Source organism: Rousettus aegyptiacus, unplaced genomic scaffold (genome assembly GCF_014176215.1).
Source record: "Rousettus aegyptiacus isolate mRouAeg1 unplaced genomic scaffold, mRouAeg1.p scaffold_m13_p_5, whole genome shotgun sequence".
NCBI lineage: Eukaryota > Metazoa > Chordata > Mammalia > Chiroptera > Pteropodidae > Rousettus > Rousettus aegyptiacus.
Window position 1 is genome coordinate 14,295,544 of NW_023416308.1, and position 18,620 is coordinate 14,314,163.

Consider the following 18,620-nt stretch of genomic DNA (forward strand, 5'->3'; position numbering starts at 1 on the left):
CTCATCTGTAAACTGAGCATGAAGGTACTTACTACATAAGGCTTTTATTAAGATTAAGACAATTTAAGTATGTGGGTCACCACAATTCCCAATACAAAGCAAGCACTCAACAAATGTAAGTTATAAACACAACGATCTAGTATTATTACCTGAAAGGTCACTTTGTGGCAAGTACTTTGCTGTGTTGGGAGATTTCTGTGTGCTGTTGGAATAGACTGAGGGTAAACAGAACCTGAACTGAAGGTCTACTTTAGCAAGTTCCCACTATATTCAGTGGGCTACTTGGATCAGGCAGAGACTAGGGTCCGTGGATTTGCTTTCCTTTCAGGTGCCCTACAGCCCACTCTCACTTACAGCCCTGAGCACTCTAAGACAGATTCGAGTGGAAAATCCAAACAACTTCCTTCCTGAAATGTGGAATGGTTAGTATTTCCTTTAGTTTGATTCCATCTATATCATATTTTATGGAACGGTCTCAACTTTTTTAGCCTATTGATCTTCAGAGCTAATATGAAATTGTTTTTTAGCCATTTCCATAGATTTCAGGAAACAGATGAGATGAATACACAGGCTCACAGTCATCTCACAGTGAAAGCCATCTCACTGTTGGTGAACTGCCCATCTCCTTGCCTATCCCATTGTATGTGAGCTCTTTGAGAGCAGGGCTAGGTTTCTGTCATCTCTACACTCATGGCTTAGAACAATGTCTAGTGCAGTGTGGAGCAAAGGCACGAGTTAAATCGGGGAAGTGATCAATGCAAATCCCAAGCACAAATGGTGCCTCTGAGAGCACGTGCACTGTCAGTGTGAATGTGTGAGGAACGAAGAGGAAGGAGGCCCAGCTCCTTCCCTCAGGGGAAGCAAGGTTCTTTCTACACAATTAACTTCTCCCACTGGACAGCCTACATTTCCACTCAGAAGAATGGGCTGACTGGTGGACAAGCCATCACTTACGGCTCAAGGGCAGAGGCTCCAATAGGGACACAGATCATGGGGTTTCTATGGCCTTTGATGGCAGGATCCATTTCTTACCTTTGGGAATTAGCTCTCTCACCAGCATTGGGTAGGCAAGGGAGCTGCAACCAGTTCTGTCACCACAGTACTTTTCACATTCAGAAGGTGTAACACATGCCACTTTTTCTGCAAAGAGAGATATAGTCACACCAACACATTGGCCTTAGAACTCTAAAATTTGAGCCCAGGGAAAGGGAAGCAAATAGGAATTATAAATTCCTAATTTATTAGATTCTTGGTCTACTGGTAACTGCTCCAATTTATGATCCTACACACTCTTCAGGAGCTTAGGGTGGAAGCAAAAGCTAGAAGTTAGGCATTGAGGAGTCAAATGAATTAATGCTTCTACCAATTTATGGTATGATCCAAAGCAAGTACCCTGATCTTAAAAGCCTTTAATGATCCCTGCTACATGTTAGGAAAACAATCGGATTATTCATCCACATACTAATGTGTGCGAGCAACTCATAAACTTACTCCCTTTGCCTCAGCAGCTGCACCTATCAGAGTATGTGCTCCGTAAAGGGTGAATGAATAAACAAACTTGGTACCCTGAGAAACAGTACAGCTAGTAAAACTAGGTTGAAATAGGGATGAGATACATCTGTAGAATGATGATAGCTCATTTTAAGAGTGTTTGGGGAGAAATTTTGGATAAAAGGAAGTAGAGTGTGAATGTGATATGCCCATCAAGAGCTTAAATATAGGATAGAGTTAAAAATGTAAGGAAAAAAAACCCAATAAATCAACATAGACTAGAAGGAGGCAGGATACTGCCTAGGTTTATGGGTTAAGCAAGCAATTTTACTGGGGACAGCTATCTCGCTTATATGTAATAACTCAAAAGGGTGGCTACTACGAATGTCTGTTTTCATTTGCCTATTCTCCTTTCCTCCCGCTTTGAGTAACAGGACCTCAATCTGACTTGGTGTGGTTTGGGAAGGGCCCAGGAATAAGGCCTGGCCATTCTGGAAATTCATTCTCCTTAGTCACAATGACTGGTCTCTATCATTCAAGTGAATTCCCTAGGATTCATCTGGGATTTCTGTGGGAACTACTGGGAAAGGAAACACTCATTCTGTGGGGGTTGATGAGCTGGTGGGATAGAGCCCTGGTGTTGCTGCTGACAATCTTGCCACCAGACAAGGATGACACCAGCTCAGAAGAAATAGGAGCCAACAGTTCACATCATTTTCGAATAAAAGCCCAAGTAATACAAAGACCTACACAGAAAACCATATTTAGAGAATCACACCTTGGCAGTGTCTGGTCCCCAGCTCTGATCAGGGGAGAGACCCAGAACCTAGGGCCAGACGCATTCGGGTTAATAGAAAAGCATATTCTTCCAGGAACATGGGCAGGTGCCCAGCTTTCATGATAAATGGCTTTCTGGCTTTGTACACTTGGCATGTGTAAATGCATCTGTGTGTAGCCATTTCTGAGGACTACAGACAAGTGGTTCTGGGCCCTTCACCATTCCAAGCACTCTCCCCGTACATTCCACGAACTCCATTCACCTCTTGGTCAGAAGGCTAGAGGGAGTTTGGGTTCCTGAGGCCCACTCAAGCTAGAGGGGGAGCTATTTCTCACTCCTTTTCCCCATTCACTTAGCAGCTTTTAGAATCCAAAACACATGCATTCCTGCCCAGTCTTCTTCCTTAGTAAGCACAGTGGTCCATGGTATGGAGTCGGGGGTGGGGAGGCAGGGCTGTGAAGCCCAGGGGACTCTAGGGTCCTGGAGAGCACAGGGGCCTATTTTCTATTTAATGAGGAAGAAGCACCCATGAGACCTAAGAGTGCTGCCTGACAGCCAAAGACCAAATGTGGGAATGCTGGAACACAGCAGTCCTTTCTGTTAAAAGTGGAAAGGAATTAGGATTAAAAAAAGAGGTATGTTTTGGGGGCAGACCGAAGGATGAATTAGGGTTATAAATGTCTCCTGTACATGTTACTGAGCAACAAGAAGTGTTTTACATTCTGACCTGGTTACAGCACTGCAGCAGAAGACTCATGAAAGTTGCCGGCTTTGCCTCAGCGGCTGCACCTATCAGAGTATGTGCTCCATAAAGGGTGAATGAATAAACAAACCTGGTACCCTGAGAAACAGTACAGCTAGTAAAACTAGGTTGAAATAGGGATGAGATACATCTGTAGAATTATGATAGCTCATTTAGGGGAAAAGGGATGTTTCTATAACATTTAATGGAAAGAATGTGGGCCTCGGAGTCAGATCTACTTTGGTGGTCATATCAAGCTCCTCCTTCGACAGGCCTCATTTGTCCAATGAGGCTACACAAACCCACCTCTGGGGCTGTGAGAGAAGCGATGGCATCTGACAGACCTCCAGCACAGTGTCTAGCATGGTGCTTCCTGGGACAGAAGGGAAGGATCTCAACCTTCCTGTGGATTGTGCCTCCATGCCATGGCAGAGACTGGGCCCCAGCTGCAGGGAGCATTAGTGGCTCTATCCTGCCTGAACTTCTCTCTCTTGCCATCTACCTCCATGGTCTCTGCCAGTCTTCTACTCAGCTGCATCCCTAACCCAAACCCATTGCTCCCAAGGTAGCAACCTAGGGTACCTTGACACCAGTATACCATGGGATACCTGACAACCTCAAATGTTCTCTAGATCTCTAAGACAGGAAAAGTTGATCAGGAAGAACACATCGGAATCAAGAATTTACCCGGGTACAGGACGCGGCTGATCATTCCTGGTATCACTATGCTGAACATGGACAGCAGCTTCAGGCACCCACACAAGACACAGCCGCCCTTCACGTGAGTCATGTTCTTCCCTGCCAGGCACCGCTGGACAGAAATCTGCCAAGGAAATACAGGTGGGGGAGGGGGGTGATGGCTTTATCTGAGTGTATAAAGCCCAGGCTGCCTCACAACAGATAGGACAATTATGACCTGCTGTGGTAGCCAGATGTGCCCTCTGGTGGATTTCTGCTAAGCTGTCCACCGCAATCATCCAGGCATCTCTGGGGCATTCAGGGCTAGAAGAGATGTGTGTGACCAGTGAGCACGTTTTGCTCAGTGCACAGCTGCCTGAGGGGACAGGAATGGTGCACATGACCTTGGCCTCATTGCTAGCACTGCACACCAATCATTGCAGCACAGAGCTTGCAAGCTGTCCCCTGGCGAGGATGAGACTCTCTCTTAGAGGCTATGGAACATCTCTGCCAGGAAGAAGGAAGAGAGCTCTGTGACATCAATCAAAGCAAAGGTGGGTCCCTGGCAACAAATGAGTGTTCAGAACTCGTACCAACTTCATTCATCTAAATTGAAATGAATCAGTATAGACCTTTAAACTGCAAAAATCTCCTAAAAGATGTTTCATGACCCATTTCATGGGGCTCCTGCTGTAAGAGGCAGTGTGCACTCAGGCTGAACAGAATGGTGCAGCTGGCAGGTGCACAAGCACTTAAGAAAAAAACAGAAAGTCATGGTCCAGTGCATCAAAACAACACAGTATTATGTATGCACTAAAATTACATTCTTTAAGAACATTTAAACAATGTGCAAAAAGTACTCAAATTGTGATTGATGGTAACTAAAAGGCACGGGGTATAACCATAGCATATACCCCTAGCATATACACCGTGACTCTATACCTAGGAAAAAGTCCACAGGAATAAATCAACATGATAATAGTGGTTAATCCTGGGATGGTAGAATTAACAGGCCGGATTTTCATTTTCTTCTCTATATTTTCTTTATTTTCCAAATGCATTATTTTAGTAATAGGAGGAAGAACCCCAAAGTGGTTCTGCCTCATGCAACAGGTATTGCTTCTCAGGAAGTCTGGATCCTGTTACTGGGTTCTCAGTGAACATGGCCTCTGTTGAGCAAGTTGGCAGCGGCGGGGCGGGGGTGGCGGGGGGGGGGGGAGGCAGTGGGTGGTGCGTAGCCCGGCTGCATTTCCTTGTTTCCTTGTCTGTGTTTAGCCCTGTGCACAGAAGAGATTGTCTCTCAGGGAGGAAATGAAGAAGTAGGGCAAGGGCATACACTTATTCTGAGGAAAAGCTGATCAAAAGGGCATTAAATTATTCCAAGTAGAAATGTCCTAAGTACTTTCATATATTGTTATTTAGTTCTAGAAAAGGATTATTGTTTAAAAATGATGGTGGGACATAGGTCAACAATTTTCCTACCGTCAGTCTGTCTTTTTTTAAATTCAAATTTCTTTTGAAATTTTTTTCACTAGTTAGGGAGTTACATATTCTACTTCTATGTTTTAATTACTGTTGAAATTTTAACACGGATATAACTTCAAGTCTAAAGAAAATCAATATCCCCACCCTTCTGAATAATTTAAAGTCCATAGCCAGATTTACCTCCAAACTGTGGTCCAATATTTTAGTCTTGCTCTGTTTTACTTCCTATATTCATAATTGTGATGTAATAATCAGCCAATGCTGATTTGCTCAAATCGCAAAAGCCAGTGCTTTAGATTTCCTCATGTGCCTGTCAACTTCTTTGCTAACTATTCCTTCTTGCTCTTCAGTGCTTCCTTTTTCTATATGTACATCTTTTAATCTTCTTTAGGGAAAGTAATGTCTTTATTTTACCCCTGGTTTTGACATGTTCCTTAGAACATTAAGCATTTTACTCCTCTACGTTTAGGTCTCATTTTTGCTACTGGGAAGTCTATTGTCAGTATAATTGTCTTCTTGGATAAATACAGGTAACCTTCACTCTCAGGAGACTTTCAAAATCTTCTCCTTGTCTTTGATGTTCTGAAATTTCATTATGATGTGACTTTGTGTGGATTTTTGAATTATCTCTGCTTGAGAGTTATTGTGATTCCTGAATCTGATGATCTCTGCTGTTTCAACAATTGTAAAAATTCTCAGCATTTTCTCCTAAAATATTGCTTCTCTTCCCTCGAATATCCCTTTTCTTCTGGAACGCCAATGAGATGTATTTTAACCCTCATTCTACCTTCCATGTCACTTTCTCTTTTCCATTTTCCATTTTTTAGGGTAAGTTCTAGGTAATTTCTTCAGTTTTTTCTTCCAGATTACTATTTTTTCTTCCTTTAGCTGTGTTTAATCTGATGTTTGAACAGTTACTGAGTTTTACATTTTAATAAGTATATTTTTCATTTCTAGGAGTTTGATTTTTCAAATCTGATCTTTTTCGATCGAACTGTGTTAATGTTTTCAGTTCCACTGTTATTTCTTTAAACACTTATTTTGTATTTGGTTATCTAATACTTCAATTTTCTGAAATTTGAAGGTATTAATTCTGCTGTTTCTTGCTCAAGGTGGTTTGATTCATCCAAGTTTTCTAATTTTGGGTTGGGGCTCATGCTGAGCAGACATTTATTTACGTGAATCCTTTAAAACCTTAGTGAGAGTGCGTCCCTCCAGAAAGAACGCGCTGTTACTTATGCCAGGCCAGTGAGTAACACATTTTGAATGAATTTATGTTTATTTCTTTCCATGGAGCTTTCCTGATCATACAAAGCAAATTTAAAACCCAAACGTACAAGGAAGGCAAGCCTGCATTATGAATTCTCAGAGGACACTATTTTCCTCCTCCTAGAACTCACTTATTTTTTTCAGTTGTTCCTCCTTGCTGGTGGGCAGAGTTTTTCCTTGTTTACCTTTTCACTGAGGTTACAACCGTGAAAAGAGTCCAAGTTTTACATGGAGGGTTCACTCTGTACCACTCATGAACTTAAGGCCTCTCACCTGTTCTCACCTGGCCATTTAAATATGAGCCTTTGAAAACCAAGCTTGGTAAATGCTATCATGGCATTGTCCATGTCAATGTCAGCTTAGCTCTTTTTAATTCTGTTTTTGGAAAATCTCTAGAGACTTTCTTCCTTTCTTAAGAGATCCTTTATGAATACAGGAAGATGTCCGTTATATTTTAAAAAGGATCATACAATAAGTGACATTTTGTTTCTGGCTTCTTTTACTTAGGATAATGTTTTCAAGATTTATCCTCGTTGTAGCATGTAGCAGTGCTTCATTCCTTTTTATGGCTGAATAATATTTCACTGCATGGACATATATTTTGTTTATCCATTTATTAGTTGATGGATATTTGGGTTGTTTCCATCTTTTGGCGATGGTGAATAATGCTGCTACATGTGCCTCTTTTTTACTTCAATCCCTTCCTTTGCTCCAGAAATGACCACTTTCATGACTATTTAATTCTTCCTTGCTTTTCTTTATAGTTTTTTGCCATTTAATTTGTATACCTAAATAACATAACATAGCATTGGCTGTGCTAACCTTTACATAAACGTAGCCTTTGGAATCTAGCTTCTTTAACTGGCATCATGCTTTAAAGATGTATCTATGGTACTACGTGCAGCTGTGCTTCCTTTTTATTTCTACATTGCCTTTTTACTATATGAATATTTCACAATTTCTTAATGATATACCATTAAGGGAGAGCCAGGTAGAATAAGTTTGAGTCCTTAAAAAATCCAACTGAAATAGTAGTCAGTTGCATTTAATTTATTGACTCAATTAAGAGGACTGACTTATTTTTCACTTCCAAACAACTGTGCTTTTTAGATAATGATAGGGAAGAAAAAATGAAAACAGCTGGTGTGTTATAGATGAGGCTGTGGGAGAAATTCCTTTTAAACAGAATTTCATACAAAGTTATTTAGGCAATAAATAAAGATTGGAAAGGAAACTTGGCCACTGAGTGCGTACAGGCCCACAGATACCTGTAGCTGCATCTAATTTGAAATGCATCCAGGACCACCAGCACCCAATGCAGTCACTTCAAGTGCAATGTGTCTAATTACCTGATCAGTGCACCAGTAGTACAAGGAGATGATGGAGATGCCAAAGACAATTCCAGGCCAGGGGAGGTCTCCAGTAATGTGATCTCGAAAGATATGGAAAGAATCCAGGCGAGGGAGGTAGCATTCTGGCTTGGCAGTCCAGTTTCCTTCATGGATTATGCTTGGCTTAGCATTTAAGTAAGCATGCGGTAGCTCCTGGTATCCTCCCACTTCCTTAAAGGCTTAAAAACACCATAAAATTTATCAGTACCTTAAATTGTATGATAACACATGTCTAAAGAACCAAGATTGCAAAGTAAGACCCAATTCGATTAACTGAATCTAACATAAAAAGTGCAATGGAGTGACCAAATAGTAGAGGCTGTATGTGCCTAAGAAAAGATATCATTTATTTCAAAGAGAAAGAAGAGTATATTGGACATTGTGGCCATGTGCCCAGCAACCCCTGCTCCTGCTACTGGCAGCAGAACCTTTCTTTCTAGCTGCATTCTATCCTATGTGGCTTAGATGGGCCTCAACAACTGTCTCCCATTCCAATCTGGTAAGTAACTCAGGCCTGGCCCATGCTCCTTGTCCACTGGTCAATGACTAACGGAATGGACTTGAAACTCAATCTTGGCTAATCAGAATTGTCCCAGGATTCATTCTTCTTTTTAAGGAACCAAAAAAGTCTGCCTCCTTTCTTTGGGGTTCTCAGCTAGTATAGCAGTTTGAAGCTCTTTTGTCTACCCAGTTCATGCAGAACCCCAGATCTAGCTATGCCTGAAGCAATGTACACCAGGAATTTTTAGCTATGTTAGCCAAGAGAGTACTTATTTGCTTATATTAGTTTTGAACTGAAGTACTTTCACAAGTTATCAAAAGAATCTTGACTAAAACAGAAATTAATATTTGCTTTCCTGCAATGCCAGCAAAACATTTATGAAACTTCATATTTGAAATTTGCTTCACAGCCTGTGACATTTCTCCCTCAATATTCTAAGTGGTGTAAAATCTTAACATTAAAGAAAAATATTTTCTAAAAGGCACTAAAACACCCATAATTCCACATACCTAACTAAAAAACACTTTTATTTTGACATATTAAACCACGTTCTTTGATATAGACTAGTTTTTTGAAGTAGGTTCAGAATCATCTGGAGTCAAGATTGGGCAACGAAAGGACACAGAGTGACTATGATTATAAATAATAAGACAACTCATAGTCTTTCTAAAAATGAATTCCATGTGCATTTTTTAAAAAGGCGAAATATAAAACTATAGTTATTGGAAGAAAACAGGAGAATATCTTAATGAACTTGTGTTAGGAAATACATTCTTAAACAAGATACGAAAAGGAAAAGAAGGGCTAATTTGACCTCGAAATTTAAAATTTATATGACTGAAACCAAGTTAAAATTTTTTTAGACAGAAAGAAGAGATTTGCATCATGTATAAATGACTCCTATTCATCAATAGCCAAGGAAAACTACTGGAAAGAAACATGGTAAGAATGTGAACAGGTGATTCACAAGAGAGGAAATATACATGGCGACTAAGTATATGAATAGATGCTCGCCTCATCAGTGTCTGGAATCTTCGAATTAAAACAAAAATAAGATACTTTTCTTTCTGTCACCTATTGGGCATGTTTTTTAAAAGTCTTAAAATATTAAGTGTTAGCTGAGAGATTAGGAAACACAGACTCTCAAACATTGCTGAGAATATAAATTAATACAGTAGTCCTCTTTTATCTACAAGGGATACATTTTAACATCCTCAGTGGATGCTGGAAACCATTGATAGCACCAAACCTTGTATATACTGTTTTTTCCTAATATGTACATACCTATGATAAAATTTAATATATAAATTAGGCATAGTAAGAGATTTGTAACAATTACTATAATAAATTAGAATAATTAGAATAATGTACTACAATAAAAATTATGTGAATGCGGTCTCTCTCAAAATGCCTTATTGTACTGTACATTTTCACATAAAGGAAGCACTTTATGGCTTCTCTTGGCATATTCAAATTGCCAGCACTTTATGGCTTCTCTTGGCATATTCAAATTGCCACTACTCTTGTACTTTGAGGCCATTATTAAGTAAAATAAAGGTAACTTGAATATAAGCACTATGATACCATGACAGTTGATCTGATAACTGAGATGGCTACTAAATGACTAACTGGCAGGTAGCTTATACAGCGTGATTCACTGAAAAAGGAATGATTCATGTCCCATGTGGGATGAAGCGAGATTTCATCACACTACTCAGAATGATGTGCAATTTAAAACTTATGAATTTTTTATTTCTGGAATTTTCCATTTAATATCTTTGGACTGCAGTTAACTGCAGGTAACAAACTGTGGAAAGCGAAACCACAGAAAGTGGGGACTACTCTACAAACAATTTGGAGAGCAATTTGGGGTATCTCTTGACAAAGCTTATTCCAGTAGTGTAATGTGTTTATTCCAGTAACATAAGATTGTGTTAACATTCAAAACCACGTCAATGTAATGCACTGTGTAATTAACAGGATAAAGGAGAAAAATAATCATCTCAGTAGATATGGGAAAAAAACATCTGATATAATTCAAGGTCTATGATAAATGATCTTAGAAAACTAGGAATGGAAGAGAACTTTGATAGTATGATAAAAAGTATCTACAAAAAATTGACAGCAACTATTTTATTTAATGGTGAAATAGTCAAAGCTTTCCAAGACTGGGAATGAAGCAAGAATGTTTGCTGTCTCTACTTCTATTCAACACTATACTAAAAGTTTTGGCCAGTGTAATAACACAAGAAAAAGAAAAAAATAAAAGGTATAAAGTTCAGAAAGGAAGGAAACAAAAAGATAACTTCTTGACCTGAGTGCCGGTTACCAGAGGGTGTTCACTTTGTGATATTTCGTCTAGTTATACACTCCTTTGGGTGGTGCACTTTTCAGTAAAAGATTTATTATGAATACAAAAACATAAAAGATGTAATAGCTCTCTATTTACTGACATAGAAGTCTGCCTATGATATAGTACCAGAGATAGAAAAACAGCCACAAAATTTTGTTTTGATTCTCTCTCTCTCTATATATACACGCACACAGACACACACATATAGACATATATATACATATATATACCTCATAGACTAAAAAATGTTTTTATATATGAAGAATATTTCTAGAAGGATATATACAATACTTATAATACTAGTTGTCCAGTGACTTGAACTGAGAAACTGAGGGCAACAAGTATTTCACAGTGTACTCTATTGTTTTGTTTAGCTTGTGTATATATTATCTAAAAGTAAAAAATAAAACTGTATGTGCATGTGACAAGTTTAAAGGACAACACTCATTTGGATGTACAAATTCTTGTACATTTTAAAAGAAAACAATTATTCCATTACTTTATAATAGTTTACTTAATAAAAGAAGTAACATGAATACCCTAAATTAAAAATCTCATTAAACTTCTCAGGAAATATCTTAGTTTGTTTTGGCTGGGTGGCTTATAAATAACGAATTTCTTCCCACAGTTCTAGAGGCTGGCAAGTCAAGATCGAGGTGCTGGCCAACTAGGTGTCTAGTGAGGGCCCACTTCCTGGTTTACAGAGAACCATCTTCTCACTGTGTCCTTACATGATACAAGGGGTGAAGGAGCTCCCTAAGGCCTCTTTTATAAGGGCACTAATGTCGTTCATGAGGGCAGAGCCTCCCAAAGGCCCCCATCTTATATACCATCACATTGGGGGTTAGGATTTCAACTAATAAATTTTGGGAGGACACGGACACCCAATCTATAACAGTAAAGATTATATAATTATTTAGAAATATTACTGCTAACATTATATAGCATATCTTACCAGCCCCTAAAGTTTAATTTGATGTCATTTTCAACTATTTGGGTAGACTTGGCAGGTTTAAAAAATGTTGATGTTTAACACTAGCACACAATTAAATACAATGGCTTAGTGCACTTTACAGTTTATAGTTTTGTCACTCAAATAGTCCTCATTTTTCAGCTTATTTAAAAATTCTTTGGATCATGCCTGATAGGTACTTTGTGTCCCAGTAACATCACACTGAGTATACTTCATGGTGCACTAAATGCTTACTGAGTGGTAAAACTGAGGATTGTGTGATTCTGTTAGATTCCATCTTTTCTCATTCCATGGGGTTCAATAACATGCTCTATGGAATGATACTGCTTCAATTGTATTCATGTATCATTTCGGTAATTTTTCAATACTTGAGCCAAGGCTAATCTCTTACCCACGGAGCAGTGGGTAATAGCAACCTCACTACGGTCATACTCCTAGCTAGTAGAAAGAAACTTCCATTTTAAGGTAAGTGTACTTGCTATTACAGGTACTACAATATGTTAGTTCATGTACTGGGCTTTGATGTTACAGAGACCCAGCTCTGAGTTCTGCTCTTGGTGTATCTTGCAAGCAAGTTATTTAGCTGAGATTCATTTTCCTCACATGTAAAATGAGGTTAACAACAGTAATTATGCCTCATGGTGACTGTAATGATTAAAGAGCCAATATAGATAAATGCTTACATAGTCCCTGATAATACATATCAGCTATTATTTTCATTTTTGTTACTTAATAATCTGTTAAATTCTTACATCTTTTTATGTCCCAATTTCCCTTTACTTCTCATTTTTTTTAGATAAATGAATAACCTACCATGTGCCTCAGACTGCACTGTATGAGGGATGGCTCTGGTTCTTAAGACATTGACACAATCAATGAACAATCGAGGTATGCATCAAAAAATGTTGAGTGGTAGTGATGCGAGCCCAGAGAAGAAAGATGTACAGACGGAATAATCAAAGAATCACACCTCTGGAGAGGATCTTCTATTGACCATAACAGATGGGTTTAATTGAGTGAACAAAAAGGAGAAGGGCTTCTAACTGGAGAGGAAGAGCATAAACAGAGGCACAGAGATGGGGATGAGAGTGGCAGACCACTCTTGACTGCTGTTCCAAAGCACTAGAGTCTGTTACCACTCCTCCTATTCCTCGACTCTTTTCTTCTCAAGTGAGCAGAAGTTTCCTCTCCAATTTTCAGCATGACCTTAGATAATGCTCTAGGGTTCTGAGGGCCTCAGCCTCTCATCTGTGAGATGAAGGCACTGAAATGGCCCCAGGCAGCAATCGGATTCAAAGATTCCACCCATGGTGCTCAGTCTTCTCAAGATTTACTTACCAAAGCCCATTAGTAAGACTGATCCTAGAACCACAACGCCAGCATGTAAGGCATCAATATAAATCACAGTTGCAAAACCACCTAAATAAGCAAGAGAAAGTAAAAAAGCCACATTTGACTCTTCCCACTGCAAATTGCTTCAGCATCCTATTCTATGTACTTGTTCCCTCCTAGATATCCACATTCACACCTTTTTTCCCTTTAATTCAGTGGATCTTATAACTACTTACGCTTAGTCTCAGTACATCCTGTTTTCTCTCTTTAATATCCTTCATGATCCTTTGTTGGATTCTTATCTTGCCCTTCTATGTCCCAATTTCTCTTTACGTCTGATTTTTTTTTGATAAATGAAAATATGGTAGTTTTCTTAAGGAAAATAAACCTAGTAGTTTTCCTAAAATATCAGTTTGGAAGCAATAGTAGCATTCCTGGCCTCTACCTGGTGGATGTCAATATAGACCTCTCCAACCGAAAATGTCTCCAGACATTACCAAACGTCTCCTGGGAAGGAAAACCCAACCCCCACTCCCACCATTGAGAACCACTGAGTGAGTGCATTCCATTTCCAGCCCTGATTCTCTCCATTCAACTGTAATGAACTGAGCTATTGCTGAACAAAACATAGGATGAGAACACTCACTCTCAAAACCGAGGCAGAGATTGTCTAGGACTGAACTGCCTACATAAAAGATCCCATCTGATGGCCAGATCAGGTTATTAGAAGTGAGCAGGATGGCCTGAAGCTGCTGCCTCTCCCTCCTTCCTTTTCTGTGCAACCACTCTTTTGCCTGGCAGCCTGTTGTATTAGGCCCAGTCCCACCCCACACACAATTACTGCCATCCTGCCAGCCCCCTTAGAAAGCCCCCATGAGCCCAATCTCCACTTAGGTACCCTGTCTTGATTATTTTCACTGTTCTCTCCATTCCCAGGCCTCAGGAATGTGATTTACGGACTTAGAGAAAATGCAAAAGCTGAAGACCCCTGCTTCAATGTCTACCAGGACATCATTAAGAGGCAGAGTTATCAAGTCAATATAAATACCTGTGTGGTTAGAGTAATCTCACCTGAGATGGTATAAATACTAATAAATGTCAGGAAGAATATGGTGGCCTGGTAAACATCCCAATCAAAAATCACCCCCATGACCATGGCACCAGTGCTGATCTCCACCTGAAATGAGAATAAAGGCACAGGCTGTACTTTCGTTTTTAGCTCAATTGACAGCAATCCCATAAAAAAACTCATCTTAGAAGCCATTTGTGGTTAGCACACCCACTCCATTACTAGTGGACACTGGGTGAGGGTTACTCCAGTTCTATTGGGCAACAGGCTTGTGCCCCATGAGTTCAGCCAAGGTCAGCACCTTTAGGGCTTGGGTTAACCCAAGTGATCCAGTTAATACAATTTAGCCTCTTCCTCCCTAGAGCCTGAGTGGGGAGTGTGCTGAGAGAGAGCTGTTCCTGCAGTTCTGTCATTGAGAAAAGGCAAAGGGAACAGTTTATCAAGACTTGGCAAGCTTTTTCTATAGAGGCCTAGATTGTAAATGTTGTGGGCTTTGTAGGCCACATATGGTCTGTTTTGTACAACCTTTGGAACCATTCTTAGCTTAAGGACTGTACAAAGCAGACCACCAAGAGGATTGGCCTGTGGGCTTGATTTGTTGATCCCTGGCTTAGTTGACAGTGATTTTGAAGCATCTGCACATCATTTCAATGAATAACTTCTTGCTTTTTTATTCTGGTCCCCAAAGCCAGGGATACAATGGGCAGAGATTCTCCCAACACTCCTCTATCCATTTATTTACCAAATGTTAGTAATACTGAGAACCAACCATGTAGTAGATATTTAGCAGGGTTCAGGAGACACAAATGTTACCAGAACTCAGTCCCTGTCTTCAAGTAGCTTATAATTAATGAGGGATACAGACCACTAAATTGGTAATTTCTATGCAATAAGTGACACTCATTCGATAATTCAAAAAGCATTTATTGAGTGTCTATGTGATAAAAGTGTTCTCATCACAGGAGGCAATGCAGTGAACAAGCCAGGCTAATCTCTAAGCTTCAAAAAGTTTGCACCAAAGCGGGGAAAACAGAAAATTAGGAAATAAATAAATTTCTGTTGTATGGTGACAAAGAAAATAAAAACAGTAATGGAGTAGAGATTGACTAGCACATCCATGGAAGGCCTCTCCAAGGAGGTGATATTTGAAAAATCTGGGGAAGAACATTCCAGACACAGTATAGAGCAGGTGTCAAAGGCTTTAAGTTGGAATAAGCTTGCTGGATTTGAGAAACAATAAAGCAGACAGTGTGGCTACAGCATAGTGACTACAGGAGAGGGGACAAGGCCAGAGAGGCAGAGGCTAGAACAAGATAGTCCTTACCAGTCATAAGAAGGACTTCAGGGGTTTTTGTTTGTTTGTTTGTTTGTTTGTTTTTTGTAAGAGCAATGGGAACTTCTGGATTGTTTTAAGCAAGGGAGTGACATTACCTAATGATATGACATGGGTAAGCCCAAAGTTCTCTGGGAACACACAAGAAGGACATATAACTCCATCCTGGGAGGCAGAGAAGATACCTCTGCCTTTTATTTTTTTACACAGTATTTTTAAGCTATTTTTTCTCTATTCAAAGTTAGACAGCAGAGGCCAACAAGTAATTTATGGGGCCCTAGAATGACCTGTTGGGACAAATCTAGCATAGTCCTGCCTATTGATTCTTCTTTGTTTTGTTATCTTTCTTGGGTGGCTTTTACACAACTTACCGAGACCCTATTGAAGATGTAGAGGAATAAGTACAGAATAGCAAGGAGGAACTGGATCCGGCGACTACCAAACCTCTTCCTCAAATATTCTGGCATTGTCACCACCTATAAGAGCAACAAGAGAAGTCACTATCAGACGGAGTGCCGGAAGAGGCAGGCCCACAGGGACAGGCCTTGATCACAAAGTGCTGGATGTCAGAGATGGTGGGAGCAGTCCAGGAAAACCAGAGGTAGGGTCATCGACTCTGGCTGCATTGCACAGCACCTGCTAAAATGAGAGAAATAAGAACAGACAGGCAATGCAGCTGTTTTTGAGAAGCTTAGAACCTAGCTTCCTGTGCAATCTTCGGAATATAGGAAATCTAGCTAATTGAAAATGTCTAATAATGACAGATCACTTTTACGAAATAATCATAGAGCAAAATCAAATGCTTTATCACATACTACATGTATAACAAGTGCTCCAGAGAGACAGAACTTGACTCTGTGCCAATGATGCTTGTGTGTATGCTGGTGTCCCAAACAATTCTGTTAATTTCTACTTCCATCTCTCAGGCTGCATGCACCCACTGGCAAGGAGTGTGTCCTTTCTGTTCATTAGACTCATTAGCACAGTGCCTGGCTCATGGTAGGTGAATAAGTAATTGTTAAAGGAACACTTTCCCATCTTCTGACCTGAATATCCTTATGTGCTCTTGTCTACCTACCTCACACATGCTTAACTCAAATTCCATATGCTTTATGAAGATGTACCTGGGGGCTTCACAGGGACCATATGCCCTCTTCTAAAACACCTACAGTTTTTATTACTTTCACCTTTCACTTTTCTTTTTTTTTTTTAGCATATACTGTCATATATGGCTCATTTTCTCAATCAGGTTCTAAGCTGTTTCATACTTACTACTTGCATTAGTCTGCTAGGGCTGCCACAACAAAGTATGGTCACTGACTAAGTGTATTATTTCACAGTTCTAGAGGCTTTAAGTTCAAGGTGTTAGCAGGTTGCCTCTGAGGACACTGAGAGAAGTTCTGTTCCAGGCTTCTCTTCTTGGCTTGTCAATAGCTGTCTTGCCGGTGTTTTCATATCCTCTTCTCTCTGAATATGTCTGTGCCCAAATTTCTACTTTTTTTTGGATTAGTTTGTTCTTTTTATTCCTCAGATTCTACGTATAAGTGAACTCATATAGTGTTATCTTTCTCTGATTTAAATTCCTTCTAGGTCCATCAAAGCAATATCTTTTTCCATCTCCTTCCTTTTCATATGTAGGGGTCTTGTTTTCTTATCCTTTCGGCCACTCTATCTTTTGGTTGGAGCACTTAATTCTTTTCCATTTAAGGTACTTATTGATAGGAAGGTAGTTGTTACCATTCTTTATCCCTGTTTTTGATACAGGAATAAAGGGACTTAAAGAAGTCCTTCCAACATTTCCTTTAATACTGGCTTGGTGATAAATTCTTTTAGTTTATTTTTGTCTGGGAAGCTCTTTATCTGTCCTTCACCTGAAAATGATAGCTTTGCTGGATAAATTATTCTTGTAGATCGTGGGTCTTCATCCTGTCGAATATTTTTTTGTCAAGTCCTTATGTCCTGCATAGTTTCTTTTGTGAAATCAGCTACCAGTCTTATAGGTGTTCCCTTATAAGTAATTGTTTTTCTCTTGCTGCTTTTAATATTCTTTCTTTGTATTTACCTTCTGGCATTTTAATTATGATGTATCTTGGTGTGAGCCTCTTTGGATCCCAGATTTTTAGAATTCTCTAAGCTTCCTGGGGTTTTATGTCCATTTCCTTCACCAAGTTTGAGAAGTTTTCCATCATCGTTTCTTCAAACAGCTGTTCAACATCTTGATTTTCTTCTGTTATGCCAGATGAATATTTAGAGCCTTATTAGTGGACCGTATCCTCCTTAAAATATTTTTATAGTCTTGCCATCTTTTTTCTTTCCATTCTGATTAAGTGTCCTGATTGGCTTTTCTGTCCTCTAGATATGGCATTCGAGCCTCTTCTTTATTCACTCTGTTTATTCCATTTAATATACTTCTCATCTCAGATAATGTGTTCTCCATTTCGGACTGGTTCCCTTTTATAATTTCCGTATCCATTTTTATGTTTTTTTCTTTATCTCTTTGTTGGAGTTCTCTACATTTCCCAAAAGTTCACTGAGCATCTTTATAACCAGTGTTTTGAACTCTGCATGTTAGATAACTTGACTTCATTATATCTGGATCTCCATTCCCTTCTCTCACATGGTTTCTGCTTCTTTGTCTTCCCATTTTAGCTGCCTTTCTGTGTCTGTTTCTATGTACTAAGCAAAGTTCCTAAGTCTCCCGGTCTCATTAGTGTGGATTTGTGAAGTTGGTTTCAGTGGCACGGTCCTGAGAGGGCTTCAGCTGTAGGCCAAATTCAGCCCAAGCCTCTACCCTTCCGGAGCCACCTGTTAAGATTCAGGAAGCAACCCACAGATGCTGTGCTTATAGTTGCCTCAAAAGACCACACCAGAAACCGAGGCCAGCTGCCTCCACCAGTGTGAGTCTCAGTAAGGAGCACCTGACTCGCTGAGGATATACCTGAATGTGGCTTGGGTGGGGTTATGAGTTGAGGGAGGCGCGGTTTCAAGGAATCCTCTGGGCAGAGTGACCTCTGTTATCCAGTTTGATGAGGTCATAGCTATGGCAGTGCTGTGTCCCTGCACTGGAAGGGGGGAGGGCTCAACAGAGAACAATGGATACCACCAGCACTTCTGTACTTAGTGAGTCTCGCCTTAGCCCTCACTCAGACAATGTCTACTTGTAAGTCCCTGGTGCCCACTGTATGCAGCCGAATTGGCACGGTGCTCAGAGTGAGCGGGTTCAT

At 39.8% G+C, this 18,620-nt stretch overlaps 2 protein-coding genes across 4 annotated transcripts in view; one reads left to right on the forward strand and one right to left on the reverse strand.

Annotated features, from left to right (window-relative positions):
- The window catches only part of RSPH14 (radial spoke head 14 homolog), a 112,855-nt gene extending 103,638 nt beyond the window's left edge, over positions 1-9,217 (forward strand). Inside the window, exons 7-8 of the mRNA XM_036221026.1 lie at positions 3,644-3,792; positions 9,204-9,217. Of these exons, the coding sequence (XP_036076919.1) occupies positions 3,644-3,719 (76 nt within the window). The 3' untranslated portion in view covers positions 3,720-3,792; positions 9,204-9,217. The remainder of the gene's footprint in view (positions 1-3,643; positions 3,793-9,203) is intronic.
- The window catches only part of LOC107500689 (sodium/glucose cotransporter 1-like), a 61,583-nt gene that overhangs the window by 20,145 nt on the left and 22,818 nt on the right, over positions 1-18,620 (reverse strand). For all 3 annotated transcript variants that reach the window (XM_036221025.1, XM_036221024.1, XM_036221023.1), the window contains 6 exons: positions 15,768-15,872; positions 14,066-14,171; positions 13,001-13,081; positions 7,793-8,013; positions 3,699-3,834; positions 1,033-1,140 (listed from right to left, as the gene is read on the reverse strand). In XM_036221025.1, the coding sequence (XP_036076918.1) occupies positions 1,033-1,140; positions 3,699-3,834; positions 7,793-8,013; positions 13,001-13,081; positions 14,066-14,171; positions 15,768-15,872 (757 nt within the window). The remainder of the gene's footprint in view (positions 1-1,032; positions 1,141-3,698; positions 3,835-7,792; positions 8,014-13,000; positions 13,082-14,065; positions 14,172-15,767; positions 15,873-18,620) is intronic.